Source organism: Mustelus asterias, chromosome 2, assembly GCF_964213995.1.
Source record: "Mustelus asterias chromosome 2, sMusAst1.hap1.1, whole genome shotgun sequence".
Classification (NCBI taxonomy): domain Eukaryota; kingdom Metazoa; phylum Chordata; class Chondrichthyes; order Carcharhiniformes; family Triakidae; genus Mustelus; species Mustelus asterias.
The window spans coordinates 81,029,547-81,042,350 of NC_135802.1; the positions used below are offsets into that span (position 1 = coordinate 81,029,547).

At 40.3% G+C, this 12,804-nt stretch overlaps 1 protein-coding gene across 2 annotated transcripts in view; it reads right to left on the reverse strand.

The window, feature by feature from the left end:
• The window catches only part of dync1i1a (dynein cytoplasmic 1 intermediate chain 1a), a 229,551-nt gene that overhangs the window by 176,379 nt on the left and 40,368 nt on the right, over positions 1 to 12,804 (reverse strand). For both annotated transcript variants that reach the window (XM_078227973.1, XM_078227966.1), the window contains exon 6: positions 12,468 to 12,580. In XM_078227973.1, the coding sequence (XP_078084099.1) occupies positions 12,468 to 12,580 (113 nt within the window). The remainder of the gene's footprint in view (positions 1 to 12,467; positions 12,581 to 12,804) is intronic.

The following is a 12,804-nucleotide window of genomic DNA, read 5'->3' on the forward strand; positions in this document are numbered from 1 at the left end:
ACTTGCAGTTAGCCATCACCTCTGAATTGCATTGTGGCAGTACATGTTAATTGTGCAACTTGATCCTCATGCCCATCTTGGTACAAGAGTCAACCAAAGAGGAGGTCCTGTAACCTCAGGGGAATCAGAGGCCCTTTAGACATATGCTCAAATAGCAGTGGCAAGAGATAGCAGAGGAATTCAATGATAGGATTTTAGCTCAAAGGACACAGATGCAGTGCAGGAGAAAGTTTAAATGGTCACATCAGAGTAGGTATAGTAAGCAAATGCATCTTCAAATGCTAGGTCCTAACAACTGCACCACTAGTCCTGGTCACTGCTCAGTTCACCACACCATCACTTCCCTACCAACAATATCTATCAATCAGGACTTACACCTAACAGCTTCATCTCACAATCACATACCCAGACCTCAACCCGACATGTCACAGCCTGGACACGCCAGCAGTCATTCAACCATGATAACCATATACCCACAGAGATTGCATGATAGCCATTACCCTCTGTCTTGAAGGAGGAAGTGGCACACAACACAGACTAACCAGAAGAGGGAGATATATTTCTGTATATTCTAATCCTCATTGCTTATATGTAGTAATGGCCAGCACCAAAGACTAAGCCATTCAGCCACTTGAGCCTGCTCTTGCCATGGCTGATCTGATAGGAACCTTACATCTCCATCCCACCTAACCCCACCCCCCTCCCCCCACCACCACCCCCCTCCCCCCACCACCGCCCCCCCCCCCCCCCCCCCCCCCCCCCCCCCCCACACCCGATCATCCCTTTGCATACCAAGAGTCTACCCACCTCTGCCTTAAAAATATTCAAAGACTCTGCTTCAGTCACCTTCTCAGGAAGAGAATTCCGAAGAATCAAGGCTCAGAGAAAAAAAACGCCTCATATCCGTCTTAAATGGGCAACCACATAGTTTAAATAGTGACCCCTAGTTTGAGATTCTCCCACAAGGAAACATCAACTCCATCCCATCCCTGTGAAGGCCCCTCAAGATCCTGAGGCCATGCCTAATGACAGGGCTAAGACATTGAAGATTATGGTAACCACATATACAATCCTCTCAGACACAATAATCTCTACTGACAGAGAAGCTGCTTACTCCTTCCCACAACTTTATCCTTACTCCTTTCTGATGCTTATCAACTGCAATAGATAAGGAGAAAGAAGCCAATGAATGTGAAGTCACAGGAGCACAAAAACTTTACAGTCGCAGTAATCACATCTATAATGATATTGCAGATAATTTAAGAGAACAAAATAGAAGAGTCTGCACATTGTCCAGCTCTAGAGCAATTCTGCACAGAGGAAAGGGACAGTGTTGCTGAAAGTTCATTGAAGGATGATAAAGTTTAGAATTTTCTTCTGCAATTGGTATTAGATCAATGATTAATATTAGATCAGACAGCTATATATTTTGCATTATCCAAAGGTATTAAGGGATAATGGGCAAAGATAAGTTAGGTTGCAGATCAGCCAAGATCTCATTGAATGGCAGAACAGATTCATAGTTAAATGGCATACTCCTGTTCTGAAGTTCCTCAACACTCGCCAGACGATTCCCTGTTCACTACTGAAAGTTTAACCAGCTTTAGGAAACATCCAAATCTCAGAATTGCAGCAACAGCCAGAAGAAATAAGCCCACAACTAACCTGCAAGTAAGTAGCTGATGATCCCTTTTAATAGAGCTGGTGGGGGAAAAGGGTCCATGTATGAGGTTAAGTGTGGGCCGAGGTTAAAGGGCGGAACCCCAAAATAGAAGCATTGACATTAAATCGGCATTGCACGGTGACCAACATCATAATCTACTGGCTCTGCATATTTTCAGTGGATGGATACATGCACTAACTTCTTTATCAATATGGCAACTGGTATATTTCATACCAGAAATGTGTGGACACCATTTTAGGACCTCAAGGAGTACTACTGAATTTCACTCCCACTACATTTTACTCAATCTGGAGCCATTTATAATTCAACTAATATATAAACATAATTGCCAGACACCATGAAAAAATTGCAAGTGTTCACTACAGAAATTAAATAACTGATTTGATATTAATTAACTGAACCAAAATCTTTCTTTCATGATTTTTGTCACTCAACAAGATGCATGTACTTGAAATCATTTTATACGAGTTGCTGCACATTCTTACATTTGTACTAAACAGGACTAAGAAACTGCCTTTCCTTTTGAAGGCTTTGTCCAAGTTTAGCTTCAAAACTTAACTTCTAACCTTTGACCGTTCATGGTGATGTCATTGGAAACTAATGGCCACTATCTTCTGCCTAGATCTCAGTATTTTTGTCCTATTCCCATAATTATCCGGGCATTTTTGTTTTCATGGACTGGCATACCAATTCAGTAACAAATTACGTATGTAAACATAGAGAGAGAGAAGTTAATCAAATAAAAAGGGAAATGAGGCTCTTGCCAAAGCAAGGTTGAAAACTTAACTCATTCTGAAAATGTTGCCAATGATTTGATTGATTGAACTCATTCAAAATGCTGATCAACTCCGGCTAATCTTTCTCAGCCTTGATCATGCGGTGGTGGAAGAGACCTTAAAATAGGATTCCAAACCCATTTTATAATTGCTTCTATTTTATGCAATTCAGATCCATATAGCACAAACTTCCATTTTATACACAGTTCTAATTCCTAAGAGGACAGCAATTATTAAATGAACCCAATGCCAAATATTGGAGCAGGGAGGTAGAACAAGCATTAGTTGCCTCATTAGAACATGACCTTATCAGCAATCTCATAAATAGGGCCCCAAGTCATTTGCTCAACATGCTAACTTGATGCTGAGAATCGAGCTCAAAAACATCCTGCAGGATAATGGCTACCTGATCAGATTATTTTATGCTGTATGGGTTTGTATGAGTTATACGAATGGGCCTAAGGCTGTAACTTTCAGCCCTGAAAATACCTGGTTTACCTCAGATTACCCTGGAAGAGCAAGGTATCTCAAAAATTTAAGCAACAGGTGAAGCTTGCAGTTTCAAGTTGCTACTATGCAGTAGCAACATAAGTGGAATTCACCACTAACAGGATGCTGCCATCAAATCAAAAAGACGTCCTACCGATGACACAAATGATCAATATGATACATGAATTTCAGCATCAGTGTTATGCTAGGTGTGTAGGCCATACGTCCCAAATACTGGCTGAACAGCATGGCCCTTCACAGCTGTTAGCAATGAAGTACAGACCATACCCAACCAACCCGTGCTTGTAAAACACAAAACATGCAATGTCAAACATTACATGTGATTCCATGATCACATGATCCTCAGTGTGCTAAAATTGCACAATCAACTTAAGATTGTCAGCTGGGCTTGTAATGTGGCACATTTGCACGTGTTGGAAACTACATACATTAATATACAAGGCCCTATTCTTTGCAGACAGCAAGAACATGTTCACATATTGGGCTTTTTTTCACTAAACAAAATAAGTGATAGCCATTCATCGGTTCATTCCACAAAGCAATACCTTGGCCAAATCAGTCAAGCTACCTGTTTTAAATTTCAATCAATGCTTGGCAGTTAACTGTCAGTCACAATCAACTAGTGCATTCTCCATGGCAAAACCTCTGCCAATCAGAGTCCACTTGCATATCATTCAGCACGCTCTTCTAATACAGTATAAAGTTGTTGTTTCCTCTAATATTGAGATTTTGGGATTGCTCTGATGAGTGCAAAATGATTAGCTTCAACAAAAAGCCTTTTGTCAGCAGTACACAAATTCAAAGTAAGTGTGATGCACTGTTTGCGTGGTTACCTTCCTCGCACTACAAACCAAGGGCAAGTAGTATTTGATTTCCAGGTTGTGAGACAAGTGACTTAAGTGTGTTGGCAGTTCCAATGTTGATTTTAAAATAGTCATAATGCAAGCAAACTTACACTACATTTGGAGTGCTATAAGCAACATGGCCGAACAAATTAATCTATTTAATTTTTTTATAAACCTTAACAGATATAGATTCTGCAAAACTAAAGAACATATCATCCTCTTCTGAATTTGCAAATTCTTTATCAGTATCTACTTCTATCACTGCTGCTTCCGGAGTTTTGCTGGTTTGGTGACATTGTTTGTTTGACTTCCTCAAGTACCTTTTCTGCAGATTATATAAAAATGTGTGTCCATTTAAACATTGTATATCCACTGTAAATGGAGGCCCAATCAAATTTCCATGCCTAGCTTCCACAACCAGTCAATACAAAGGAAACCTCGCATTGCTCAGTGCTACTAAATCGATAGAGAGCAAAGTAACATGCTCCTCGAACTCTGACTTCACTAAAACTCTGTGACTCAACCCCATCATCTAATGAATCAAAAACCTTAAAAATAATTAGTTTGCAATAGCAGAAAAATAAGAAGCCAACGCTACAAAGAAGCAATTAGCGAATCACGTTCTCCTAACAATTGCAACATCTGACTGCGTCCAAGAAACTAGCTAATCCAAATTGGCCTCAGTGTTTAAAGTCTACACTTCAAAGACTACCAATGGACACTTAATTGTATATTCTTATACCTTTTTGTGGCCTCGAACAACTGCATGAGGGCCAAATACTTAACGTTGCATTTTTGTTATTTTTCCTCAGGTTTGCTCTTTGACTGAAGAAAATCTTGTTTGTTTAGCTCTTATTGCTCACAACCTAAATAGTTAAATACATTCCGATTTAGAAAAAGGTATTTCCTCATGAAAAAACCTTTTTTGTTACCAACCTAGGAGGTTAAATAGGGGGAGCTAGTTCACCTTTCTCACTTGGTTTGATCAGTTTCTGCAGTTGGTAAATACATATAAAGAACACATGTGCAATGTAAAAATAAATTCCAGTTCTTCCAAAAACAAAAATAATCCAGTAATAACATTATGTAGAATAACAGATTATTCACAATCACAAAAGAAGAAAGTACTTTTTCAAAAAGATTTACCAAACTCACTAATGTTTTGAGAAAATAATCCACTGATTCTCCTTAAAAATGTACTGTGGGAGAAGTGAATATCTGCCTCAAATGGTCTTGATGCCATAAATAATCAACTTCTATCCGGCCACTTCAAAAAATGATAAATAGCTGACAATATAAATAAGGTTCTAACACATCACCCTTCAAAAGTAGGAATTCAACTATTAAAGAACACGAACAAAGAACAAAGAAAATTACAGCACAGGAACAGGCCCTCAGCCCTTCAAGCCTGCACCGACCATGCTGCCCGACTGAACTAAAACCACCCCTTACCCTTCCGGGGACCATATCCCTCCATTCCCACCCTATTCATGTATTTGTCCAGACACCCTATAAAAGTCACTATCGCATCCGCTTTCACTATCTCCCCCGGCAGCGAGTTCCAGGCACCCACCACCCTCTATGTAAAAAAACTTGCCTCGTACATCTCCTTTAAACCTTGCCCCTCGCATCTTAAAGCTAAGCCCTCTAGCAATTGACGCTTCCACCCTGGGAAAAAGTTTCTGACTATCCACTCTGTCCATGCCCCTCAATCTTGTAGATCCCATCAGGTCGCCTGTCAAAGCTCACATATTTTCCCCAATTAAAGGTGGGCAGCTAAACAATAGAATTAAAAATAACCTTGTCAATTTCTGTAAGTTATTTTCTCATCGTATTTCCTCACTCCTCTCCACAGAAGAAATAGAAAATCTAAACAAAAATTGGCTGCTGCTGTGCACTACAAAATTTCAGAATTTGTACAAGCCTCATATCCTCATTTAAGATTTACTGAATAAAACATGGGGACACTGCCCACAAGGTTTGTGAAAACATAACAAGAAAAATAAACTGAAGGCTGTATAATATTCAATTCACTGTCCAATTAAATGACTAATTTCATTGCACATAAAGCAGCACAAGGGATTCCCTTGTTTAAAAAAAACCTTTCAACTACCTTTGATCAAGACATTTAAGTCACCATATAAACAAAGAATGATAAAACCACACATCTCATGTCCATTTACAGCACTTCAGTATAACATGACTCACTACAAAACATCCTGATTGCATGACCTTGGGTCAATAGCAGTTTAAAAATAAACTGATGAGAAATTGAGCACCCTTACCACAAAAAAGGTCAAATTCTTAGCAATTTGTTAGATGGGAAGTGAGTTACAGCTCATGAAGGGCAGGATTAGACCCAAATTTATTCCAAGGGGTGGGGCGGGGGGTGCAAGCTTCAGCTTAGCAATTGGGGTCAGGACTTGTTCTTAGTGGGGAAAAGCAAAGGCCAAGTTAATACTTGATTGATGGGGAGAGAGAGGCTGGATCTCTGTATGTTTGTTGAGGTTGGGGTGGGACAAGGCTATCTTCATTCTCCGTGGGAACAAATGGAAGGCTAGGGTTATTAATTATATGTTAAGTTGATTTGTTAGGCAAGTGGTGGGCATTAACAAGGGATTCACTTCTAGACTCAGACCTATACTGTGGTTGTTGAGGTAGGAGATGTTTGCTTGTTATTTGTAAGAATCAAGACCGGGATTCTCCCAAGAAAATTCTAATTGCCGAATTCGCATTAAAAAAAACAAGAAATTCCCACTAGGTTTTCCAGCAGAATTTTCAAAATGAATCTCCCACATTGTGCATTGCAGACTACCCTAGCGTGAATCATGATAAAAATCTCGCTGGAGAGGCTGGCAAAGGCTGTTACCTTGCTCCAATTCATATGGCAGAGAGAGATAAAAAAAACAAGTTTTGGGCCTACTGGTTTTCAAGGCAGTCTTGTTGGGGAATAAGCAGAGAAAAGGCGGCTACCCTACCTGACTCTGTCTACCTTGTCAGAAATTGCTCGTGGCTATCAACATGTAGCCAGAGCATGTCTTCACACGAGGGAAGTCCAGATCAACAACAGCAAGACCCCGTGAGCTTTATCTTTATTTAGTAGTGCCTATCTTCTAAAGCCCATCCCTACAGAGGGGGACTCTATCTGTTTATCCATTTGTTTGTCTATAGTGCATTGGTGTGTTCGCTGGGGGAATTGTTTAGGAAGAGTTAGATAGTTATACTTGCAGAATACCAGCTTTTGCAACTTGCTAGAAAAATTTTTTGTTTCATAATAAACTAATAAGTTCATTGTTTATTGAAAGAAGCATGGTTAAAGCCTCTTTCATTCTGGGTACCAATAGTGAAGGTAAACAAGTGGCCATTTTGGTGAGTAAATCAAACTTTTAAATTAATGGTACAGCCTGCAGAATAGTGGGCTAGCTAAGATGCGTACTCCTTCCGTCCTGGTCATTACACTTTGTAAGTAAGCATGTAAAAAATGCTTACACCTTTGTAAGTGTGTAAAGAATGGCTCCAGTTGTACCTTCGCTAACTGGCTTTCTGAATGATAATGGGTTGTTCTCTTTGCGGTAAGGGGGATCAAGTTTACTTAGTTTAGGTTTAGTTGAATTTCTTCTATTTCGCGTGTATGGGGAGGAGTTTGTATCAACATTTTTTTAAAATTATGCCCTTTACAGTTCCATGGTTGCAGGGTGGGTGGAGATGCTTATAGGGCTTCTATTCAGTGGGAGATTATGTTGCACTTTTTCATGTGGGGGAAAGGTGGCTAGTGTAATAACCTCTAGTCAAGTGGAAGGCTGTGCCCTGATTTTAGCCCAATGGGGTTGGTTCCGACCTAATACGAGTGTATTTTCATCCAATATACCATCCTTTCTATAATCTTTCTGAAGTCACATGTGCCACACAAGAAAGCAAGTTCTGAGTATATAAATAAGGTAAAGAAGAAGAAACAAGTCAAATTTAACAATAACTCCAGGGGATACTAATATTTTTGCAAAAAAACCTCACTATTTGCATCTGCTTTTTGTTTGGAAAATTTGAAAAAAGCAAATCTGTTAGACAATAATGATTACATTGTTATCTAGTATTGCAATTTAAGCAGCCGTATTTTACAGAAACCTACCAACCATTACCACAAGAGGGTGCAATATTCTTGCTTTTCATGGTTACAAAAGATGCCATAAAAATGACAATTATGGTATACAACGCTGTATTACTTCTATTAAAATACTACACCCAATAAGCTGTTGACAACGATGGCACATATTATAACATACAAGTGGATATAAACAAGTTACTATAATGTGAAACCCTGTAAGGGAGTATATAATCAGACACCTCAGTAGCACATCAATACATTATTAACTTGACATTGGCAGCATTTGCTGATCTTAGACAGATGAAGTGTCTTGTTTGCCCCATATGTCAGTGTTAATGTTCCAATTGATTTTTCAGATTTAAATATACTTAATGTTCTGGTTTAAGACATCAACCTGAACTTTAGGAGGTCTTTGAAATTTCTCTTCTTTAAACATGCCAGAAGTCAAACCATGTTGGTTAGCAATAACTTTGATCAGATTGAAGAGGCTTATTTGTGCCATCTTGAATGCAACAGAATTGTTTCTGGCAAAGCGGATATTTTTTCCTCAATTAGGGGTTGAACATCGTTTTTCTGCAAGTTTATTATCCAAAGTACGAATGATATAAAAAAATTGAACATGTACTAGGAACATTTTCATTGCTTAAGATTAAAAAGTAGGCATCCTCAAGGAAAAGTATTCTCTCAAATTTTCAGCATCTTCATAACACACATAATGATAATACACTCTGATCAGGGAATTAAATATGCCATATATTTTAGCTCAAAGAATTAGCAAAAGTGTTTTTCAGAAGCCAAATGCTTCCACTAGACAGCACAGTGGCACAATGGTTAGCACTGCTGCCTCAACGCCAGGGACCTAGGTTCAATTCCAGCTTTGCGTGACTGTCTGAGTGGAGTTTGCATGTTCTCCGTCCAATGTGAGGTTAGGTTGATTGGCCATGCTAAATTGCCCCTTAGTCTCTGAAGAAGGGAAAGGGTTAATGTTTTTTTTTGTACTCAATGTATTTTGTGCCTAAAAGGTTGAACTTTGTACCTGGAATGTATCATAAACATAACCCTTCTTTATGGCTAGTCTCCCCTTTGTTTATATTGCTCCTGGTAGTAATACAAGCCATTTGTTCATGTCTTTCATCTTTTACTTTTAGCATAAGCCATTTGTTCACGGTTCCCTTGCTTGTTTGTATCATTCTGATAAAACAGACAGTTAAATGTAGATGTAGGGTGGCAAGTCTTTCTTTCTCGTAGGCTTGTGTATGATTTAAACAAAGGAAGCAAATGGTAGAGTGCGAGAATGGCCGTTTGAAGGAGGACTCCCACTGGGACAACTGCACTCGTACTCAGTCACCTCAAAGGAAAAGCTGCGGGAAGAGCAGGGGACCAGAGGTGGCACCTTGGCTTCGACTATCAGGAGAATTGTGCTTTATGACCCAAGGATACCAGATGGTCTCTAACCATGATCCAGAGACTGTCAGAAGCTGTTAAAGGAACTATAATTTACGATCAAGGACTGTTAACTGGACTTTGCTTTATGGCTTGTATTGGGAACCCTGATGTATAAATATCCACGCTTCTTGTGTTCAGAGAGAACTTTGGCTTCCGCTTTCAAGGGGTCAAGTTCTCCCATAAGCTTGTGAGAATAAAGCCTGACTGTATTTTGACTCATACCAGCCTATAGAGGTATATTTTCCGACTTCAGTCTCCCAAAATGTGTAGGTTAGGGGATTAATGGGGTAAATACATGGGGTTACGGGGATAGGGCCTGGGTAAGAATCTCTGTCGGAGAGTCAGTGCAGACTTGATGGGCCGAACAATCTCCTTCTGCACTGTAGGGATTCTATGATTCCACTTGGAATTACTATTAGGTCAACCATTAATCCTGACTATTCCACAGCAACACTGTACAAATTCAAAACTCATCCTTACCACGTGTACATCTCACAAGCTAAAAGCATGGACGTCTATTTTAATGATTTTTGCTAACACACTTGATAACATTTTTGATGTCAACAATTACAAATTAAAATGATAGGCAAATATTTACAATGGAAATTTTCATAGGTAAACTGTTGGCTGTCACAATATCATTGCAGTTTCTAGCTAAGTAGGTGAGCAAAGTTCGTAGGTTTTCAAGCAACTTTGACAGCTTTTTTGTTTCTTCCATTTATCTGATCCTTAGACCCAATTATCAGCTTTTTCACCTGAAAAATCACAAGACCCCATGCCCCCAACTTAGTGCACTTCCAGTTTTCCCAATGTTCACTTTTTGTCTCCACCCATTTATTCATTTTAAAACCTGGCTTTCCATTCTTTCATTGTGTCTGTAGGCCTTTTCCCCCGACACCCCAACGTAATTTCAAGCTAACTGACCCATTCAATTTCAGGCTGAATCCCACACAAATCTCAGCATTCCTTGGTAGTAGTGTGGCTTTGTTGGTTTTCCCTGGTAATAGTACACACATGCATTTAAATTGAGAAAATAGGAATGAAGGCCAGACCTGCAGAAGTTTTATTTTTCTGAGAGATCTGTGAAACACCAGAGGCGATAGCATTTCAAGGCGGCCCTGGATACATTTTTGCAGAAATGCAAGGTCAGGGAAATTGCAGGAGATAATAATTTGGCTAACAACCATCAGTTAGTAGCCTTAAGGGGCTTGCAGGATTAGGCAATGGATTATGAAATAAAAACAGAAAATGCTGCATAAACTCAGCAGCTCGGGCAGCATCTGTGGAGAGGAACAGAGTTAATCAATATTTTGTGTGTAAACGACCCTTCTACAGAGCTGAAGATAGATAGAAATGTGCAGAATTATATAGTTGGGAAGGGAGTGAAGGAGGTGGGGCAGAATAGATGACCAGGGATAGGTCGGGGAAAAGGAGATACTGACAAACATATCTGGACATAAGACAAAGAGGAATGTTAATGGTGCCATTAATTTCCACCCCTCTCTTACCTTCATGCGGTCTCTGACATCTCCCACCCCCTGACCTCTGTCTCTACTTCTGACGATAGGCTGACCACCAATATTAATTACAAACCCACCGATTCCCACAACCACCATGACTATAGCTCCACACACACACACGCCACTCACTAAAGACCCCGTCCCCTTCTCCCAGTTTCTCCTCTTCCACCACATCTGTTCCAATGATGCCAACTTCGAAAATAGTGCTTTGCTTCAGACATGTCTGCCTTTTCCCTCAACTGAGGCTTCGCTTAGTTGACAGGGCACACAACTGTGTCCAACCAATCCCCCGCACCTTCACCTCCTCCCAGAACCATGACAGTGTCCCTCTTGTCCTCATTTTTCACCCCATCAGCCTCCGCGTTCAATGGGTCATCCTCCACCATTTCCAGCACGATCCTACCACTAAACACATGTTCCCCTCACTCCTCCCATCAGCATTCTGCAGGGACCACTCCCTCTGCAACATCCTAGTCATTCCTCCTTTGCCCAGGACCCTTCATCCCCTATGCACGGCACTTTCCCATGTAATCGCAGAAGCTACAACATTTACCCTTTTACCTCCTCCCTCCTCACTGTCCAGGGGCCCAAACACTTTTCAGGTGAAGCAGCATTTCACTTGCACCTACTTCAACTTGGTTTACTGTATTCGCTGCTCACAATGCAGTCTCCTCTACACTGGGAGACTAAGTGCAGGATGGGTGACTGCTTTACCGAACACTTTTGCTCTGTCCGCAAGCATGATCCCAACCTTCCTGTTGCCTGCCATTTCGACTCAGCATCTTGCTCCCATGTCCACATGTCTGTCCTTGGCCTGCAGCAATGCTCCAGTAATGCCCAACACAAACTGGAAGAATAACACCATTGAGTTCAACAACTTTAGAAAGTAAACTTCCCCCTCCAACTTAAACACCACCCTCCCTTGTAGTTTCTTGTTAGTTGTTTTTCAGCTCCCTGGCCTGCCCCAACACAACCCCACCCCTCCCCCCACATGGTCACCTGTCCCTTACTGTTCAGCTGCTCCAATTAACACATTCTGCTATCTTACCTTGCGCCACCATTAGCATTCTACATCCCCCATCATTAACACCCCTCTATGACAAATCTGTCAATATCTCCTTTGCCCTGACCTATACCCTGGTCGTCAATCCTGCCCCACCTCCTCTGCCCCCTTTCCAACTACATAAATCTGTACATTTCTACTCTTTAGTTCTGCAGAAGGGTCATTTAGGCCCAAGAACATTAGCTCCGTTTCTCTCCACAAATGCTGAGAGATCTGCTGAGTTTATCCAGCACTTTTGTTTTTATTTCAGATCTCCAGCATCCGCAGTATTTTGCTTTCATTATAGGATTCCTGAACTGGCTACAAGTCTTAGTTTTTTTTTAAATGTCAATTTTAGTAGGTGCATAGGGTGCTTAGAAACTGCCATCTGTCTCCTTTAACGTGGCAAGTTTATGTGCGAGTCAGGTCATTTTTCTGATAGTGAATAGTGCATAGTGAACAAAAATCATGAATAAAATACAAACCAAATGTAGATTTCAAAATGTGTTGCGTACTTTGAAGACATTTGGAAAACAAGTTACCTTCTGGTTGGTGAGCAACAGGTGTTTGCGTCTCTTTGGAGTAAGATACCACTTCTCGGGGTAAGACATCAACTTGGGTAATTTTTGAAATCACAAGTTTAGGCATGCGACGGCTACATTAAACGATGAAAGAAGTCATATTTTCAAATATTTTATATAAAAACCACTTTCGTTAACATCAAAACACAAATCACATTTCAGAAACACAGGAGGGAATTAAACTAAACAAGTCTATTTATAGACCAGATTATGCAAAGTTAGGGTCTTCCATTGCAAGGCAGATGCTCCTGCCATAGTTAATCTCAATCACAATTTTTCTAAAAGGGATATGCATGCC